At 35.9% G+C, this 22,309-nt stretch overlaps 1 protein-coding gene and 1 long non-coding RNA gene across 7 annotated transcripts in view; both read right to left on the bottom strand.

Annotated features, from left to right (window-relative positions):
* LOC128680223 (uncharacterized protein) overlaps positions 1-13,807 on the bottom strand; it is a 50,478-nt gene extending 36,671 nt beyond the window's left edge. For 3 of the 6 annotated variants that reach the window (XM_053763213.2, XM_053763218.2, XM_053763219.2), the window contains exons 1-2: positions 13,616-13,806; positions 7,721-7,839 (exon numbers count right to left, since the gene is read on the bottom strand). In XM_053763213.2, the coding sequence (XP_053619188.1) occupies positions 7,721-7,777 (57 nt within the window). In that variant the 5' untranslated portion in view covers positions 7,778-7,839; positions 13,616-13,806. Of the gene's footprint in view, positions 1-7,720; positions 7,840-13,615 lie in introns of all 6 variants that reach the window. The other 3 variants (XM_053763221.1, XM_053763214.2, XM_053763220.2) reach the window with 3 other exon arrangements.
* A 3,760-nt stretch (positions 13,808-17,567) lies between these two features.
* LOC128680221 (uncharacterized) lies at positions 17,568-19,398 on the bottom strand. The gene is made up of 3 exons (XR_008405830.2): positions 19,258-19,398; positions 18,637-18,823; positions 17,568-18,013 (listed from the first exon to the last, which is right to left on the bottom strand). It is a non-coding gene; the product is annotated as an uncharacterized LOC128680221 (long non-coding RNA).
* Positions 19,399-22,309: the final 2,911 nt, after the last annotated feature.

Here is a 22,309-nt window from a genome sequence, read left to right as displayed (position 1 = left end):
CTACGATACACGAAAAGTCATATGTAAAAAGTTGCTTGTTTTGATGTACCCAAGTAGTCTTTAGGAAGTACCAGTAACCCTGTATAAACTTGGGACTTTGTTACATAAGGGCATTGCCTACCAGTCAACCGGAGTGATGTAAAGCGCAAAAAGTTTTACAAGTAAATGATAGTAGCCCCCAGTGTTACATTTTCAAGACTCCCCTCTGATTTTATGATCAGATGAACCTTCCTTCTTTGGAAATGTCGCTTACCAGCTTTTAAGGCTTTATGTCCATTAGATCGACAACCATGGTACAATCCTAGGGCGGGAACTACACGCACAGTACTCCGACTTTAACGTTGGAAGCCTACTCAACATTATTGGAGACCCGAAAATTGGCAACTGTGTTGGAAATCGGCCAAAGCCGAAGGCACAGTTTACGGGCTTCAAATTTAGGATTAAACTAAAACTAGGCATGTAAACTTCCATTTTAACCATTGAAAATGTCATCATAATTAAGGTTAGTTGTCACTGTTACTACTACTAGACCGCTGATATTGATTTTTTTCTTTTTTGGTTTATTTCCTCGTTTTATTGAGGAGGCAAAGGGTACTAGCCCATACAGCCAAGTCTTTTGTATTGATACGCCGCTGATATTGAGTGTGACACATTGGTGCACGAATTTTGACACAGACAGTGGTGAACGTACCTATACACAGGCGTCTTTTGAAGTGATGTGAAATGGTAATGTAAACACAGTCTATAATCAAATTATAAACTGGAAGGTAAATAATATATTTTTAACATGTTTGTATTTCTATTTTAAGAACTTTATGTTTTTCTAAGATTTTCTTACATGTCAAAATCAAAATCAAATCATTTATTCAGAAATTGGGCCTTCACAGGCACTTTTTCACGTCATATTCTAAATTAATTAGTAATTTTAAGATTATGTCACCTAACTTTATTTCTTCCGCTTTGAAACAGTTAGTTTACCTATATGAAAGGTACTCTAAATCCATACTTCATACTTCAAAACAACGTGTATGCAAAATTTGTAGAGAATATTCGAAAAAAAATATTGATTGAGATTGTAAAATCAAAATCAATCAAAATCAAATCATTTATTCAGAAATTAGGCCTTCACAGGCACTTTTTCACGTCATATTCTAAATTAAATGATGTTTACCAAAGCTACAAACTGCTAGCATTTCGGAACGACCACTGCTGAGAAGAAATGCCGAAAGAAACTCATTCAAACAGTGTTGGTCCCTATTATGCCAGAAGGGCTTACCATTTTTTAAATATAAATTTATGTATAATTTTTTATCAGTAATATAACATGTAAGTACATGGTCAAAAGGTATACTGAAACATATTATGATTGTGATCAAGTGCTGCAAGGAAAATATATATACATGTAGCAAATATTATGTAATTTTTGTAAGATTTATTTTGATAATGGAAAAATGAAATGTATCTAGACAACTGGATTACACTACAATCCAGTTTTCTAGATTTATTTCATTTTTCCATCATTAAATTAGGACATAATCTAACAAGGTTCGGTAATGATCCATTTCTCAATCTATTTTTCTTAAAAAATCAAACTCAATATTCAATAAGATTATAATTATTTAAGTGCGTAAACAAATCGTGCCACGTCTCTAATAAATCTGTCTTGTAAAACAAAGTACACGGGCAAATATTATATAGAAAATGTATTTTTTAACACATTCATTCACATATTTTTCGTTGATAATAATTTGACATTTGATACGATGAAGAGAATCTAATTCAAATTGGTGTATTTCGCGATCCAATGTCACTCACTTCGTCCTTTATACAGACGTAGGTCATAAGGATAAACGTGGATGTCGTACGAGGCGACTAAAGGATAAGAACAGTCTTGACCGCTGATAGGTAACAAAAGCATTCCCAAAGAGTGTGGACATCAGGCAGTCCTGGCTTGTTACAGGACGTCACCGACGTCCGATCTATCTAAAAACTCTTTAGTTCCTAGATAAAGGGCTATTTAACATTACCTACATTTATACTTGAATTATGTGCATTTGATTAAAATAAATAATAAAAAAAATGGATCTCAGGGATAACCAAAGTAATTTATATAACGATGATTTGTGTCTTCCCATTGCAAATAATGAAGTGTTTAAAAAAATTGCCTATATTTCTGGAATAAATGTATTTAACCATTTACCTGTAAATGTCACTTATTCAAACTTAAGCTTAAGTCCTGGTTATATTAGACCATGTGTTTTACAATATGGATGAATACTTTGAGTGTAATACTCGTATCTTACGAGAGTAAATAGTTATGTATTCCATAAATAATTATATAGTGTGCAATTAATACAAATTATACGTTGTTCAAATAGTTTATTTTTTTTTATGTAAGTGCTGTACGTACCCATATTCGTAGTATTGACGACCTTGGTGGCGCTGTGGTAAAGTTCTTGCCACTGAACCGAGAGGTCCCGGGTTCGAACCCGATCGGGTCATGATGGAAAATGATCTTTTTCTGATTGGTCCGGGTCTTGGATGTTTATCTATATATGTATTTGTTATAAAATATAGTATTGTTGAATTAGTATCCCATAACACAAGTCTCGAACTTACTTTGGGGCTATCTCAATCTGTGTGATTTGTCCCAATATATTTATATTTATATGTAGAAAATGTATTACAAGTGTAACTTAATGCTAATATTGCACGCCTGTAAGGGTAAACTGTTGAAACAATTGTATTGTATGCATTGTATTGTATTGTATGTGCCATCTATACCTTCTACTACACAGTTACTGCAATAAACATATTTGAATTTGAGAGTGAGTGTTAATTCCGGCACTGTTAAGTATTAGGTACTATTCATTCCGCTAAATTACAACAAATTACCCAATCTTGTCACTAGCTTACACACATTAATATAAATTAGACTGTGACAAATGGAGGTTAATTTCACGCTTATAAATGGTACGTAATCTATGAAAATGTAACGCCAGCTCCACTGTCGCCGAACTCAGAGACATCCCGACGCGAATGCGTGAACATTGCGTGGTTAGTACGAGTGTTTTTATTTACCGCGATGAAATAGCAGCAATGTATACCGAATCCGCCTTTGGAAAACTGTTCGACGATAGTGTGGAGCCGGTACAAGTCTTCTAAACAACCATACTATTAATCCTATACGTCGTAGGATATATTATTTTTTTTCATACTTCAATTTATCACTTTCAGTGCTTCTAATATTGTATTGGTGATTAATAATTGACTAGCTGTTGTCTGCAGCACCGCCCGCGTGAGCCTATTCACGATTTTGTAAAAAAAATGCGAAGTATATGTTCGCTTTACTTTGTTTTATACTATGTAGTGAAATTGTTTTCTTAATATGCAAAATACGGGGTCTAAATATCGAAAAAAATGGGGTTTACAAGTTAGCCTAATATTCGAACTATCCTGCAAATATGGCCAGCCCATTTAAGAGAAGACTTGTGATAATTAAATTCACGTTTATGGAAGCTATACTAGCTGCATATCGGGGCTCGCTCCGTGGGAATTTCGGGCTAAAAAGTAGGTACGTAAGTTGTATTCTATCCGTGTACGAAATTTCATAACGATCCGTCCAGTAGATTCTACGTGAAACAGTAATAAACTTACATACATCCTCACAGACTTTTGCATTTATAATATTAATAGGGTTAGGGATAAATTCAGTTTCCCCACATTTAACTGGCGTCGTAACGGTTTAACAACGTCATAAAATGATATTAAATCTTGTTATAACATCGTAATTTAAGTGTTATGATTCTGTGAACGCAATCTTTGTGATTACTTAAATGTTTGGGTGGTGTAGGTGTTGTCTGTTGAAGCGGTGGTGGTCTAATGTTTACGACGCCTGCCTGTGGATCGAAAGATCCCAAGTTCGAATCCTACTCGTGCCACACCGCTACTTGCTTCCGGTGAAGGTTGATTCTCAACTTCTGGTTGATTGTCAACTTGTGTGTAAAATTGAGAAGGCAATGGTAAACCAAACGATACGAATTGATGTTAAAATGAATTAAACATACATGTTTTACAGAATCTAGGTACGTTTGCTCGTCTATATTTGCATACCTAGTTGCTTAACCTCAAAATACAATTTAGACATTTTAGATTACAAGAAACTTATAAATAACTGCTAAATTCTTAGCACGAAATTACTAGTTTGTAGCTTCTGCGAAATAAATTGCTTTATGCTAAAATGTAATGAAACATTAACTTATTTTAATTAACTACTTATATATTGTAAAATTAATGTCTGAAATTAGGACATTGGACTGTCACAGATAATGCTAAATAGAACAAAGCCTCGCCCATATCCGGCGTCCTAGGAGAGTGACGAAATGCTGCATAACGCGGTGCGACGAGGATTCAATATTTTGCGTAGGTATATAAGTGACCTGCAACCCAGCCTGTATCACTAATATCCACTAAACGTTGTCATCGCTCGCTTTTGACGTGAAAGCTCCAACTCAATACCATTGTATTGCTCTACGAGTAGATTTAAGTAGTTGCGGATCAAAGTTCATGCATGCACAGCATAACAAATGTATGGTCTTATATTTGTTTAGAATGTTCAGTGTGAAGTGTACTTTCTATTTGTTTTTAATTTATTTTATGTGTGTTTGTAACGTTTAAAATATACACATTTCTATTACGTTTTAAAGTACGACAAATAAACAAATGAACAGTGATAAAATTTAGTGCTGTGTCCTTATTTAGTACAATATACTTTTATCTTCTTAGTTACAAATGGTTTTAAAAATTTGGATAACGACTACAATATAGATAGCCCACAAATGAAAACATTCATACATTTCATATTGACACACCGCGTCGCGCTACCTTGCAGCGTTTGTCGCTCACCTGAGACGCGGTCAGTTTGTGTGACCCGACACCAGTTGTCTCTAGGACAATATTTGTTTGGGGAAAATCGAACTACGACCTTTTAGTGGTCTATATTTTAATTTACTCAGGAATTTGTGGATAATGAGGTCCAAGAAGCATTTTGCTTTTAGGTAGGTTCTCAGAGCAATTCGAACGCTGCGGCCGCGCTGTCATTACAAATTGTATCTATATATATATGCTTCTATACTATTATTATAAAGAGGTAAATGTTTGTGAGTTTGTTTGTTTGTATAAAATATAGTCTAAATAGAAATATTTGAGTTCATCGCTTACTAAAAATGCCTTCAAATACATAAATCCTTACACCTGTACAATGTTGGCTCGTGTCCAAACCACGCTTCGGTCGCAAGCTGATAACCGTGTTATCCGGTTAAAAAGGTAAAAGATGAATAAAAATGGTTGCCTGTAAAGTCGGTATTACGGGCGAAGATTTTACGTGACAACGTCTTTTTACGCGCGCGGCAGACCGATCATAGTTGAGTGGGAGAGAGACGCAAGGCATTCGGCGGGCCTCTCTCTCGTTCGGTGACTCATCGTAACGTTACCGGGCGTTACACTTTTTCATAAGTGACTCCCAGCCGCAACCTAATTTAAGACGTTGTCACGTCAAAAAGGTAAAGTTATAACCTTTATTAGACCGTTGTGAGTTTCCCTTAACGAATGTTTTAACATGTTCATTTTTGGTGAGAGATTTTTATATCTCTTCTACAGCCCACCAGTCAGTTAGAAGTGATTTGAGAAACCTGTCTTATTATTCGTTCGTAAGGTACTTAATTACAGTCTATACTATCTATACTAGAATAGAATCTATACTATTATTATAAAGAAGTAAGCGTTTGTTAGTTTGTATGTTTGAGGCGGGTAATCTCCGAAACTACCGAACCGATTTCAAAAATTCTTTCACCATTAGAAAGGTACATTCTCCAAGATTGCTATAGGCTATATTTTATCTCAAAATACTTACGGGAGCGAAGCCCCGGGCGACAACTAGTATCAAATCATTTTTTGACCATCGAAGATATACAATACAAAAAATTACATAGTATAATATGTATTATTACCTACACATAGTATGACATCATCAGACACATTGTGCAAAATGCGGCCTTACAGCAATTTCTTCCAGACAACCTTTTGGGAAATTGCTAGACGATATATTTATACGAGACATTTAATGGAATATACCTAATAGCATGCTTCCCATTTAAATTTGCACACCCACAGCCGGTGAAACATGTTGGATTAAGTTCTCTTTTAACGCGATATCATTGTAAATAATTTAAAAATGATCTTTGTCTTTGTCAATTGGGATTCAGCTGCGTCTTATTGGCGCGGGCCTGGATTAGCAGCAGTTGGTACTGTGGTGTGTAATCAGAAGGAACAACCGGGTTGATCATAAATATTCTTAATTTTTAAGATAATTCACTTCATTTAAGAATGGATTCCTCATGTCCACTCATTTTTATTTTTCCTCTTATCCGTCAAATACGTATTAAAATATATTTTATTTTTAACACGTGTAAAAACATAATAAATTATACACGTAAACCTTCCTCTGGAATCGCACTATCTATTGGTGAAAACTTCATGAAAATCCATGAATCCGTTTTTAAGTTTATCGCGAACAGACAGACGACAGCGGTGAACTTTAAAAACTGATAACTATTAACTGAATTAACGTGGCCATAAAGGAAGGTAATTTACAGTGCTTTATACACAATACAATTGGCATGGAAGGTACGTGAGGCACAGATTCAGGTTCAGACTTTATTGCAAGTCACAAGTTATATAGGTTGGTTACATGCATAAGTTGATAGTACAAGTGACGCCCTGCAAGGGCACAGCCAACATAGAGGGCCGCTAGATTCCTGTTTAACTTATAAATTTAATTACAAATACATCAGACTGATTACATTATTCGGTGGAGAGATCAAAGCATACGTATATACAGGCAGTGTTCCAGTATACGAAGAGAGATTGAACATATTAGGATGAAGGGAGATTCCTTACAGGTCTAGCAATCAGCTCCTACCTTATCTGCGGCACAGATATAAAATAAATATATTAGGACAAATCACACATATTGAGCTAGCCCTAATGTAAGTTCGTGACTTGTGTTATGGTATACTAATTCAACGATACTATAATTTATAACAAATACATATATAGATAAATATCCAAGACCAGGGCCAATCAGAAAAAGATCATTTTCCATCGTGACCCGACCGGGGATCGAACCCGGGACCTCTCGGTTCAGAGGCAAACACTTTACCATTGCGCCACCGAGGTAGTCCTTTATGAAGAGATAGAACAAGCGAGGATGACGGAGTTAGGAGGACGATTAAATCATTTACACATGAGTATTTGATTAAATTGATATCAATAGGATTATTCCCAGAATTCCAAACATTGCACGAATTTTGAGATACACAAGTTGCCCGAAACGGAAATAGCCTTGAGAGTATTTTAACCACATATTAACTAACGTGACACAAACTAAATATATGGGAGTATTTTATGTCACGTAAGTATAAGTTAAGATAATCTTGCGACTGATGCCTTTTGCCCATTAAATGCGACTCCTCAACAAATGGCTTTAAAATACTCAGAGGAAGTGCAAGTTTATGAAATCTCAGGATAGTTTCTACATCCGCTTCAGCATCTTTCAGGTAGTTTATTCTCTTCGTACATACCAAGTTGACCTGGCCCTGGTCTTGGCAGAAGGGGCAAACGAGCTGTCTGATTCCCTACAGGTCTAAAAGTAAGTTCTTACCTTATCAACGGGCATGGAAGGGCATGCGCGACACAGGTTCCAGAAGGAGCCGATCATCTGTGCTGATCCTCCGGGCCGGCGCTAGCTGAGATTTAGGCCCAGGTGTAGGGCATTCGCTGCTGGAAGGAAAGAAAAAATTAGATAGGTACATAAATTAATAGGTTGACTGGTTGAGAATACTGTTATAAATACGGATAAAATCACACAGATTGAGTTAGCCCCAAAGTAAGTTCGAAACTTGTGTTACTCTAATTTTACTAACTCAACGATACTATGTATCTAATAATGAGATGAAAAAACTCTGGGATCGAGCTGGAATTGAACCCGTGCCCCTGTCTATCTGTGACAGTGCTCTTGACCACTGAGCTACCGAGACCATGCCAATTAGGCTGAATTATTTCATCTCTTTCGTCTCACGCCGACGTACAGTATATTCATTAGAAAGTAGCAGGTGCTTGTAACTAATCAACATACCCCACTGTTACAAGCGAGAAATTATGTTTTTTGAATATACTCAAGCATTTATTTAAAAGGATTTGTTTAATTCAATTGTCATTCAATTCCAGAATGTTTTCGTCTCGTTATTATTTTCAAATTCAAAAGTTAAAAATCATTTGTGAAATGCATAACAAATCCATTTAGATACTATTTATATTCTTTAACATATACATATATAGATAAACAACCAGGTCAATCTGAAAAAGATAATTTTCCATGTTGCCCTGACCGGGGATTGAACCCGGGACTTCCGGGCAGTACGGCGTGATGACCGACGATGTGACGATGTGATTAGGCCACGGAGGTCGTCAAGCAAGGGCCAGGTCTCTGTCACACTTTACATAACAATTCCTTTCAGATGTTATGTCATGTTATTTCTAATCTTTGACTGTATCTACCCCGTAAAGGTAAAAATAAACATTTTATCCAGAGGGCGCCACTATGCTCGTAGGGTAGGGTAGGGCTTTAATCGATTCCTAATATCATACAGAATCAATTTATCGCATTATCGAAAAGTTTCGGCAAAATGAAATCGATTTGAGCCGATTAGATAAGACGTTAGTTAATAAAGTATAATTAATTTGGCTAAGTGCGAGTTGGATTTATATTTTGTTATGTTTTGTTGAGCCATTTTCAAAGCAACTTAGGTTTAAATATAAATTAAATAAAAGCCGATAAAAAATTAGGGAATATCAACATTAGACGATACAAAATTATAATTAATAAAAATATTCCTAAAAATGTTTGTGCTAACTATGAACTGAGAGCGGCTGCAACTAGATGTAACCACACTTCTGAATTTAGCCGTAACTTATACATAATTTTACGTATTTTGATGGTTACGCAATTTTGAATGCTAATGTTTTTATTATTTAAACGTACCTATTCAGTGATACATGTATTTTAAAATCTGTATAAGTATATATAGTTTCCAGTGACTGGAGACGCTTGGTACAGGAAAATGAACAAAACTTTGAAGAACGCAAGGAGAGATGAGCTTGATGCGAAAAGGGAGGGAAATTAAAAGTAGACCTGTCTCCATGCAATACAAATTATATTGATGGTATCCTCACATGGCCGCACTGCTCTAGAACATTTAAGGCCAAAATAAGATACTTCAGCCATTTTAAGGTACATCAACGAAGCCTTACACGTGTAAGGCGGCGACACAGAGTGATCAGTCACCATAGCCGAAAAACTGATGTAATATATGTAGTTTTTCATTGCCTGTAGGTACCTAATGGCATTCAGCAAAAAAATAAATTAATATATAGGTCGTAATCGAACAGGAGGTAGTAAAATATGTAAAATGGCTGAATGAAGAAGTGTAGTATAATGAACTTCATCCAGGCAAAAATAAATCGATATTCGTGTAACCTTGAGATATTGTGACGAAAATCGTTTATGACAACTGTCATGTCTGTGTGTTAGCCGTAAAAAAAATCCAAATTTATTTTTGCTTGTAACATTTGTCCCGCTGTTGGGAAAAGGCAGGGGATGCCTTCTTTAAATAATTTGAATGTAAATAAAATTCTCTTCTTCGTAGTCGTATTGCTCATGGCTGAGGGTCGTGGTCATTACGTGGAATTAAACACACACAACAATATTCTTGGCATTATTAATGGAGTGGTTTGCCATTGCCTTCCCCATTTCACACACAAGTTAATAATAATCACGATAATATATACTCAATATGTATTGATAATAACAAATGTAATTTTGAAAGTCTAAGAGCATTGAATATTTCCCGAAATTTGTAAACACAGTTAAGTCATTTATTGAGAAATTAGATCTCCACAAGCACTGAACTTACTTTTAACTTCAAATCTTATATTATATAGTTATCTTTCAAAAGCTACAAACTACTGGCATTTCGGAACGACCACTGCTGAGAAGAAATGCCGAAAGAAACTCATTTAAACAGTGTTGGTCCCTACCATTATTGATAGAGACACAAAAATGTGGTTCAAATTTTTTTGGAGATAAATTAACACGTGGTTTTTCTTTCTGGGGGTTAAAAATGGACAAGAACTAAGTTGTTTACCAAATATCATGTCTCCTCTGGGACGTTACGTGGGACGTATGAACAACATTATAAGTATGTTTGTGTTGCTTATTCTCGGAAAACAGAGACGTACGGATTGAATATTGAAATGTAGTAACTAGCTATTGGCCGCGGCTTCGTTTGCGGTTAAATGTAGCCTACGTAGTATGTGTACCTGAGTGCTTCAGCTTCGGTAACTTTCGCCGGGTAAAAAGTTGCAAACAAATTTGTCTATGTATGAACTCGGATTTTAATTTTATGGATACCATCGAATGAAAATTTTATCAATATCGGTTTAGCGGTTTTACTGTGAAAGCGCGACAGATAGACTTGCATTTATAAAATTAGAATGGATTGTAGAAAAAATAATAATTAATTTTCCCGAAATTTGTAAAATCACATTTAAATAATTTATTGAGAAATTAGACCTTCACAAGCACTTTTTAACTTCAAATCATATATTATATAGTTATCTTTCAAAAGCTACAAACTACTGGCATTTCGGAACGACCACTGCTGTGAAGAAATGCCGAAAGAAACTCATTTAAACAGTGTTGGTCCCAACCATTATTGTTTCTTATGATAGAGAGAAAATTTCCTCTATAATCAATAAAACAAACTTTATATCAATTATAATAACTTTCGTTAATGGTATTTACAACGCGATAGAGCAATCAACTTCCACTACGTTGCATGCTGGTATGCATTATGGAACCAAATTTTCATATAGATCATACATCATACATTTGTTTGTTTCCACACTAATGGTCCTTTCCTTACATGAAGTGTAGATTTAGGCCGGTTAGGATATTTCACGCTCGCCTGTGGATCGATATGTCCCAGGTTCTAAATCCTACTCGTGCCACATGAGTTTGTATACCTATCTGTCTCTCACTTCCTTTTTTAGGTTTTTAAACTGGAGGACGTTTTTTTGGATTAAGTCAAGTAGTTATATTCTTTCCTCCGTTTTGTTCCTATAGTTCTTCTTCTTAGGTGATTGGCGTTGAGCTCTTCGCTGTTTTTGCCAGCGTCTGGATTGCCGCTTTTATGGGGGGCCTCGTAAGTACCTTTCTTTGGAGTGAGGTCGGACCTGTCGTCAACTTGGCAGGACCAGTCTGCTCCGTCATTCTGCTTACAGTCGGTACGACCTCACTGTCCTTTGGGGGCTACTCATCTATGCTGCGCCTAACCTTAGTCGTCTGATTGGTGGGGGGGTCAGATTGTATTGAAGTCGCCTCAAGGCATCTGACGTGACTTTTTACAACCGACATTTAGTTGCACTTGGTCGTATACACACTAGTAAACTAGGTCAATCAGTGCGCAGGTTAATGAAAGCTGTACACGAGTCAGATTGGTATACAAGGGCCATGATGGAAGATGATCTTTTTCTGATTGGCCCGGGTCTTGGATGTTTATCTATATATGTACTTGTTATAAAATATAGTTTGTTAGTATCCCATAATACAAGTCTAGAACTTACTTTGGGGCTAGTTCAATCTGTGTGATTTGTCCTAATATATTTATTTATTTTTAAAGCCAAAGTAATTTTCGATATTGGAAAGCTGCCATGTTCTCTATGGACATTGGACAAACATTTACTTAAATTGCTATACGTTGCCAGATTCACCAGCAATCTTACTTGGTTTGACTCCAATGTTTTCTTGTCCCTTTTCATGAATTAGTAACCATTTCTAAATTAGTAAAAGTCACAGTCATTATGTTGACCATATTTTACGCCAAGTAGTTTCGGCTGTACACTGTCTGTCAGTTTTATTTCAATGCACTAATTAGTCTATACTATTATTATAAAGAGGTAAGCGTTTGTAACTTTCTATGTTCGAGGCGGGTTATCTCCGCAACTACCGAACCGATTTCAAAAATACTTTAACCATTAGAAAGGTACATTATCCCACGGGAGCGAAGCCCTGGGTAATGTCTAGTTCTATATTATAGCACTAGGTGACGTCACACTTAGAAAAGAATAGCTTATGTCATTCTATAGCATTCGTATCACCACATGGCCACCTCAATATTCTCCGTTTTGACTTGAATGAAGAACCAATGTGCGAAGTTTTGGACTATTTACTCCAAAGTGAAAAAAAAAAGATCTAAAAGTGGAGGCGAATGATTAAACGAAAAAAAAATCCCAAATAAATTGAGAGAGAGAGAGAGAGAGAGAGAGAGAGAGAGAATAACATGAAACTCTCGATTCGTGATTTGAATTTCTGACAAGAATTTTTTTTCTAAAAGCCATAATACCAGTAAATCACGCTATTGCGCATCGGTGAGTGTTCTTCATATCATCGATGCTTAACCAGTCTTAACGGTGTTAAGTCGACTAGATTATTGAATATAGTGATAAAGTATATGAAGGCTGAATAAGCAGAATCCGAAACCATTTAGAAAGCTACTTTCTAAATGGTTGACGACCTCGGTGGCGAAGTGGTAAAGTGCTTCCCTCTGAACCGAGAGGTCCCGGGTTCGATCCCCGGTCGGGTCATGATGGAAAATGATCTTTTTCTGATTGGCCCGGGTCTTGGATGTTTATCTATATATGTATTTGTTATAAAATATAGTATCGTTGAGTTAGTATCCCGTAACACAAGTCTCGAACTTACTTTGGGGCTAGCTCAATCTGTGTGATTTGTCCTAATATATTTATTATTATTATTATTATTATCTATCAGAAAATGATGGTCGGCACTTATTCATTTTAATCGACTATCTACATACATTACTGAACTGGAAGGTTCGACATATCTATAACAGAAGACTTAATGAATCCTTCCAAGGATTCCTACAGCTGTGACGTCACCAGCTCGTGGTGCTAACGATCCATGACGTCACTTCTCTAAGCATCCTTATCCAACGCCTATCGATTTGCTGTGAAGTCAACCAAGATCCTCATACAGCGACAGCGATGTATATGCATCATTGCGAAAAAGTAAATCAGTGACGGTCAGACACTGGTGTGATCTGAACGTGTGAATACATTATTTTTATTTTAAATTTATTTTTTTAATCAGTGACAAAGATGAACGTCCATCATACAGTACATAGAACTAGAGTTTTTAGGCAAAATTCCACTATGGACAGACTGGTAAGATGCCTTTTGTCATCCAATTTGGTGTTGTGTTGCTTCCGTCAAATACTTTCGCTTTCAATTTTGACGTTTAACACACCGGGGTGGCCCATCAGCTGACGGTAATTAATGGCCAGAAATTACACGAATGCTCGTAATTTCTTCGTATTAATCAGGCGAAAAACCTTTAAAAAGCCATAAAAACGCTGTACCACACATAAAACTGATTAAATTAGAGCATCGTAATAAAAAAATACATGATAACACTTACGAAAAATCTCTCCAGCACAGAAGCACACTTTGGTTATTAATTTCCGAACGGATCGCTTTTGAAAATCGAAAATTGTAACGTGTTATTTGTAATTTTGAATAAAGAATGCTAATTTTTGCGAACGCGTAGCGCGACGGTTGTATTTTTTCGCGCTTGGCACCGGCGTGGTGGGCGACTGCCGCAAACTCGGTGAAAAATCAATATCCACCCTCGAGGCCGGGCCCGCATGCGGAACATTCCTCGAATTACACTGCTCACCCATTTCCGTATTATGTAACCAGGATAGAGCGGGATAGCACCATTTCCGTCCGTTCTACGAGCAAACAACCCCCGCGAGCGCGCCAATAAGCGTCCACAAAATGGTCGTTTGACGTTTGGAGTTTCGGCGCGAAAAATGACATTTGCGAGATATTTTAAAAGTAAATTGGCGTAACAAACGATAATGTTCTCATAAGTTTTGATTTAAAGCTCATTATTATTTGACCTTGATGATTTAACGATTTCAATGTGTTTTTGATTGGTGTTTAAAAATATTTTGTCTTATTTGTATTGACCCAAAGTCTGTGGGAGGATGCTGTCAGTTTTTAAACGCCGTGTTCTAGGAAAGTGACATTGAGGGCGAACTTTATATATCCTGGGGTGAATGCCTTTTGAGGACTGTATACCTAATAGAACTGTTACTATTGAGCACGAATAATATAGGTACTGCAATGCAGCTAAATAGTATACACTAGGCTGCATTGCTGGATTAAGTCTTGTGTATGAAATGTTAACTAGATCGAGTAGAAATAATCACGCTAACATTAATTTTCGGTGTTATTACTTCTGCATTTCGTGAAATACTTTTCTTTTGTAGTTTGAAGTGCGGTATTATTAATAATGAATGTGTTTGTTTATTCAGCAGAAGAGCTAGTCTAATACTTTTCGACTTTTTGTCGTCTAATGGGGTTGGTCAGAAATTCTTCAGGTGTGGCGACCGCCAGTCACCACGTGGCAGTTTCTTCGTCTGTCTTGCTGTTTGTCAGTTTGTAGTCAATTCTTGCAAGTAAAATTTATTACTAGGCCAAAACTATTAATTTTTGTAAAGAAATTTTTTGACGCAATCTTTTATTGTTATCACGAAAATGTTGTTGTATTCAACGTGTTATAACTCTGTAGGTTATACTATACATGTGTAAGTAGATGATATTTCACTAATATTATTTGATTACAGACAGACGGGACAGATGAAACTAAATAAAAGCTTGTAATAAAACGAGTTTCCCAGTTTGTCGCGAAAATGTTTTTGCAGTATTGGCCTGAAGGTTCAATGACCTTATTGCAGGTTTCTTAAAGAAATCCTCTCTCTCTCTGTCGCATCTTCATGTGTTGCCGTTTGCATCTCGGCTGTGACGTCTCAGAACCCAACTCGCGTAATAAATAAATCTTAATATTTTGTAGATTCTATGTGCCTTAGAGATAAATAAATTACACACAAATGAATAAAATTGAAGTCTAATTACAAACTTAATATTTTAAATTGTATGGTTTATATTATATTACTAGCTTTTGCCCGCGGCTTTACCCGCGTGATATTCATAGCAAAATCTCAGTAATTTTTTTTATCGCGTATTCTGTAAGACTGGTAAACATATATATGATTAAAATTCAGATTTTTTCTCATCTTTAGTTTTATTTCCAGTTTCCCGCTGCGTGTCTCGTCCCGCAAACTTGTCCAATTTCGCTTCCTGCTATGTAGATATCCCGTACCGTTTCCAACATATTGTTCCAGATTTTTGTTATTAATCTCATAATCTCCAACGACAAAAAGATGGGAGTTTATAATGGAAATCATAATAAAACTTTTCCTTTTTCCTACTAATAGAGCCATCTAGCAATTACATATGGAACTATTCAAACCAAAGAGCGCTTGCCGAAAATTCTGTGAAAATGTTTTTCCTTCAAGTTTTCAGGCGTCATAAATAGTTCCGCGTTCGAACGTTAGATGGCGTTACAAATAATTTCAGCAGCTCTCGCACTCCGCCTTCATAAACCATGTTCATATTTATTGCTATATTTTTCTTGGTATATAAAGTCAATGAATCCATATATTTTCTTAGTATCTACGCATCTTACTGATGTTGCCAGAATGATAAAAGTTTCAGAGATTAATATCAATCGGATATCAAAACAGCAATTGAGCAATTGGGCTGTGCTATTAATTTATTTTTTATCAAAATTTGATTTATTTTCCGACACTACACTACTCGTTAAAAACCAAACAAACAATTTGAGACCGCGACTTCGTCCTCGTCACAACAATAACCGCTAACCACAGTTTCCTTGCAGCTGCGGGTTTGTAAACCGGATCGTAAACCAATTATTTATTGATTTAATAGCGGAAGCGGTAATAAATTATATCCCCAAACTTTATTCAGGAATCACACTATCTATTGGCGAAAACCGCATGAAAATCCGCGCAGTCGTTTTAGAGTTTATCGCGAATAGACAGACAGACGCCGCAGAGGTGTTTATTTTATAATAAGTAAGGATTTTAAAAGTTTCAAGATTTTTAACTAACGATGTTTATCGATTTTCCTCTCATTATCGCGTGTATCTCATTATTCTCATATTTCATTCGCGATTGTGACGTCCGAAACACGTAAAACCAATAAAATTTAAAGATTGGGCTCTGATTTTATGGCCGGTCGCCTGCATAACGTCAAGTGTCTTTGCGCGCAAATTTCTTTCGCGCAAATATCCTGATACGGATTCGGTATACATTGTTGGTTTTTCCTTGCGGTAAATAAAAGCTTCCAAACAAAGTACGCAATGTTCGCGCATTCACGTCGGCGTGTATCTGAGTTCGGCGATTATGTAACCAGGCATTAGTCAGCGAAAACAACTTAAATATGTCACTTTACAACAAGTTTTTTACAAAAATGTGATTGCTTCCAACGTCAGAGAGATCTTATGGCAAAAATGTCATTGCTTCGTCGTCAGAGAGATCTTATGGCATTTAACGTCTGACCCCATGACCATGCTGTCAACGGTCTAGGAGTTCCCTAGTTTGGAGCCGATCCGGGCTGCACCATCAGGTCATGCTTATCATAATAATGCATTTTCATGGAAACTGAAGCGCCGTTTCAACTCTGTAAAGTCAACTGGAAGTAGGAGAAATCTAACTTGCAAGATTTGATTACAGACAGACAATGGGATATGTGGAACTAAATAAATGCTTGTAAAATATTTAGTATTCAAGCACATGTTTCTTATACATTTCTGTGTTTATTACGAACATTTAAGTATGGCAACACTATGTGTCTGTCAGTACACTGAAAAAAAAAAATGGTTGCTAGTAGCTAAAAGTTTAGCTGCATATCACCAAAATCGAGTGACTACTAAACTGAGGGCTACAAGTAACTAAAACATGTTTTGTAAACAGAGTTTAGTAATATGATATTAACTTCTTTTAGGTAACTGGTGATAACTTAGTTTTGTTATTTGAACTAAACTGTTTGGCTGTCAATAGTGCTCCGGTAAAGTTGCTTTAGCAAAGTTACTTTGGCTAATTAAAGCTAAAGTGTTAAATAACTAGTAAATCTAACAGTTCAGTAAGAAATATTAAATTATTTGTTTAATAATTAATGTTAAGGTGTGGTTATCTCTTGCTAATCTGTTTCATTACTAGTAGACAAACACTTTATGTGGAGGTAACAGCATTGTTTGTTTACCTGCTCCTGTTGGTTTATTTACCAGTAGCTGGTCCTAGATCTGCTATTGGACCTGGATCTACAGGCCACCTTCAATATTATTGGGATGTACTGGATTGATATGATTAATCATATCAATCCAGTAAATCCCAATAATATTACCAAATGGTGTCCTGCCTTGTGGATGTATATACAGGTCTAACAGCCACCTTAACATAGGGATAACGGGCTAAGTGCAATAATGAATAAAAAAATGTATATTATATAAGTAATTTTTTTGAATTATTTATTTAAAATGTTCAAAAAAATAAAATAACACAATTTAATGTCTTGTCATTCACTCAAGAAAATCCAGATTATTAAATTTAAGTTACAAACGCTGTAGTATCTCCATTGTATAATAACTAGTAATCAAACACCAATATATTATAAAACATAAATAGGGCTAATAAAAATAAAGAATAGTTAACCAAATATTAATAAGACATTGCTTAGCCCAAATTAATGTCAAACACATTACTTGAGTTTAAAATTTAACATAACAATCATAGTCTGTTTTCTTCATTTTATATAATTCAGTGCACACCGGGAGAGGCGCGGCGAAGATACTTAGAAGAATTAACTTTCAGGAATTCATTCCGTTTTCTTTGTAGCGAAGAAGTAGTCCTTTTCCTTCATTACATGAACTCAAAGTGTTGTATACTCCCTGAAATTTAAGAAACTATAGAGTGAACTAATAACAGTCCTCTTGTTTTCTTATTATATTGTTGATGCTCTGCCATACCAGGTTAATAAATAATAATAAAAATGGCTAAGTGCTAGTTGGACTCGCCACGAAGGGTTCCATGTCATTATTATTACATATTATCGAGCAAAAAATGGCAAAAAAAGAACATTTATTTTATAGGAGGTGCTCCTTGTTAACTTATATTATTTATTTTTAGTACTTAAATTTATATATTCATTGAAGTAGGTATATATCACACTAATATTATAAATGTGAAAGTGGGTTTGTTTGGATGTTTGTCCGTTAATCACGCTGAAGCTACTGAACGGATTTTGATGAAATTTGGTATACAGACAGGATATGAGCTAACTTAGGTGATAGGATACTTTTTGTCGAACGGGAACAGGATAAACGGGATGTAGAGCGAAACGAAGTTCGCGGGAAAAGCTAGTACTTAGTAATTAAATTGCAACTGTCTAGCCATTATGGTTCATGAGACACAGCCTAGTAATAGACAGACAGACAGATGGACGAAGCAAGTGAAATCTCAGTAATAAGATCCCGTTTTAATCCGTTTTACCTTAAAAAGTAAAAATGCTTACATTTGTATTTAAGTTTGGTACTTCCTCATTCTGTATATTTGTCCAAGTTCTGTAAGTTTTCAAGTCCTGATTCAGCAATATACTAGTAGGTAATGTATGGTGCTATCAGTAAGGATTGGCAAGTTATTGATACACACAGCATTTGATGATGCGATGATGCAGGGATGCTATCATCATGGATATTATGCTGTAAAAAATATGAAATTATTATCCACACTATTAATAAAACATACACATCTTCGGGATATTTTATTAGTTAAGATTGGTAAAAACATATTGCTTACATCAGAGGTTAATCATAACAATTATTATCATCTTAACTGCAAACCAAAACTAGACTGATAACAATTGTGAAAAATATCTTAAAAATTCTAAGTCCTCTGGACTGACCCTTTCAGGGCACCCTTGCCTCCAGTAGCAAGCGGCGCGAATGGAACTTTGAATGAAGCGACCCGCCTCGCCCACTGGCGACAAGACACACTACGGGGCTTCCCTGCCGCTTTCGTGCTACCCGATCCGGCAGCCCTGTGCGATACCTACTCTGACCGCGCCAATATTTGATGATTGTTCGACTGAACATTAAACTAATACGAACTAAATAAAAATTAAACATTCACATACCTTTGAACAAATTTATGTACATTTCAAGACCCCATAAGCGCAAATAGTCACTCATAGGATCAGCGGAGGTCTCGTCTTGACCGTCTGCCATTGCACTATTTATTACGAAAACACGTTTACTAAGTTTTTTTTATATACATAATGTCGCTACAAATCTCCCGAAAATAATAGGAATGTGAAAATCAATTCGATTTGCCGCCTTCACCAGCCAAGCCACACAATAATGACCGAACGCAGAGAACGAGTTCTAACGTGAATCGCATATAACTTTAATGTACTGACTTGGACGCAGTGCTGCCAACAGTGCCAACTAGTTTTAACAATATTTTAATTAAATATTGTTAAACAGTTTTGTGATAATACTTACATTTTTATTTTAACTTCATACATTCGACATAGGCAAATATTAATCAAATGATGATTTAATGGCTGCTAGAAAAGTTTACTACAAATAAATAAATTGATGAATGTCCAAATAATGATTTTGATTGTGTTATATATAAATAAATTCATGACCATGTTTTAATCAACATTGTATTAAATTTAAGTACATATGTTCGGTTACCAGCTATGAAACAGTTTGTTCTTGCAGCTAAAGTAGTTTGACTGGTTTATTTTAATAAATAATAGCTAACATTTTGATTACTGATTATCAAGAACTGATTAGCTTATCTGGTTTGGGACATGCAGTTACATGGGTTTAGATAATTACAACCAAAGTTTGGTATCTATTAAAGAAATTTGCAAATAGCAAAACTGGTTCAGCTATTTCTTTTTTTCAGTGTAGTGTTGATACACGCACTGATTGGTTGGAACATGTAGGTATGACTTTATACTCTGTATATAGAGTATATAATAATTATGTACTGTGACTCTCATCTTCACATTTCCTAGTTGCTACAGCTCTGATTTCATGACCGGCTGACGCTTGACTCTTTGGGAGTGCTATTGTTGTCTATCAGCTCAGATATGGTTACATAGTCAGCATACGCACGAAGTATGGTATGGTCCGTCCTAGAACAAACATGTATTTTTTGTCAGGCGTTAAATGACAAGGTGGACATTAGATTGACGACTTCCGTGGCCTAATAGTCATCACGCCGGACTGCTACACTGGAGGTCCCGGGTTCGATCCCCGGTCGGGTCATGATGGAAACTGATCGTTTTCAGATTGACCTGGGTCATGGTTGTTTATATACCTATATATGTATTTGTTATAAAATATAGTATCGTTGAGTTAGTATCCCATAACAGAACTTACTTTGGGGCTAGCTCAGTCTGTGTGATTTGTTCCTATATATTTATTTATTATTATTATCCCTCTGGCGACAATAAAAACTTGTTGCAAAAATAACATTTTTCTCATGGACTAGACAGAGTAACTCACTCTACCCCTATAATCCATCAAAATCAATCAAAATCAAATCATTTATTCAGAAATTGGGCCTTCACAGGCATTTGACTCCATCACTCTCTTCACGCATCTCCCTCTAAACTGTTCGATGAACCTTGTCTTTGACGTACGTTGCTGGTTTCTCCCTTGCGGTAAATAAAAGCTCTCATACAAACAACGCAATGTACGTGTAATCGCGTCAGCAACTGCCAAGTATATTATGTTGGCTATAGGTACAATGACGCGTGCGCACTGACTCATACTGAGTTATCATAATAACGGTTTTATCATTTGTTTTCGATATTTCTTCACTAGTCGCCCCCCGTGATAATTTTTTGAGGGGAATTTTGAGACGACTTTACAAATTATGTCGTTACAGAGGGTAATAAGGAAACTTGGATACTTTTTACCCCGAAATTCCCGCGGGAACGAAGTCCCGGCGCGCAGTTAGGTACTTATTACGACGGCCTCGGTAGCGCAGGCAGTGGTAAAGTGCTTGCCACTGAACCGAGAGGTCCCAGGTTCGAGCCCCGGTCGTGTCATCATGGAAAATGATCTTTTTCTGATTGGCCCTGGTTTTGTGGTTTTGGATGTTTATCTATATATGTATTTGTTATAAAATATAGTATCGTTGAGTTAGTATCCCATAACACAAGTCTCGAACTTGCTTTGGGGCTAGCTCAATCTGTGTGATTTGTTCTAATATATTTGTTTATTAACTTTAAAAGATAAATTAGAGAAATAGATGAAATAGGAAAACTATTTGACTTTTAAAACAAAAAACACGACCGCAAATAATATCCAAAGAGTTTTTTCTGTCGCTATTGTTACGTTTACCAATAATAATGTATTTTAAGCGACCCTCGTGATGATACTATTGGAGGAGTGCCAACCCTTGAATCAGTCGACTCATTTGTTACCCAAGAACCTACGGCTTCAAGCTACACTGGATTGATCATAGATTTATCTATGACAACCTCGGTGGCGCAGTGGTAAAGTGCTTGCCTCTGAACCGAGAGGTCCCGGTTTCGATCCCCGGTCGGGTCATGATGGAAAATGATCATTTTCTGATTGGCTCGGGTCTTCGATGTTTATATATATATGTATTTGTTATAAAATTTAGTATCGTTGAGTTAGTATCCCATAACACAAGTGTCGAACTTACTTTGGGGCTAGCTCAATCTGTGTGATTTGTCCTAATATATTTATTTATTTAGTTATTATCATTTTATTGTTTGAAACCTTATATAATACATATATGAAGAATATCAAAAAGTAACTTATAGAGGCAAATACGAACATATCCCATGAAGGGAGCCATCCTTTGTGGTTTAAGTCGCTTTATCATCTTTATCGAGCGCGTTATTGCTAAAATCGGTGTTAGTTTAATGTCGTCTGAATGCATCCGATATGATTTTTTCTAATATCGCCATCTAGTGGCATAAGTTTCACAATTTATTGATCATCAACTTATATTTTCCTTTGCGTAGCGTGTATTTTATGTAAAAGGCATTATATTTTGCAAATAAAACCCTATTCATATACCATTAATGTGCCTATATTTTGTGATATAAAACTAAAACCGTTTTTATGCACAATGTTTTAAAAATAATTTAGATTTAGTATAGTCTAGTGTTTAATGTAATTGATGTCGTCGTA

Source organism: Plodia interpunctella, chromosome 23 (assembly GCF_027563975.2).
Source record: "Plodia interpunctella isolate USDA-ARS_2022_Savannah chromosome 23, ilPloInte3.2, whole genome shotgun sequence".
NCBI lineage: Eukaryota > Metazoa > Arthropoda > Insecta > Lepidoptera > Pyralidae > Plodia > Plodia interpunctella.
The sequence above is the reverse complement of the archived record's forward strand: the minus strand, read 5'-3'. Positions and strand labels throughout refer to the sequence as shown.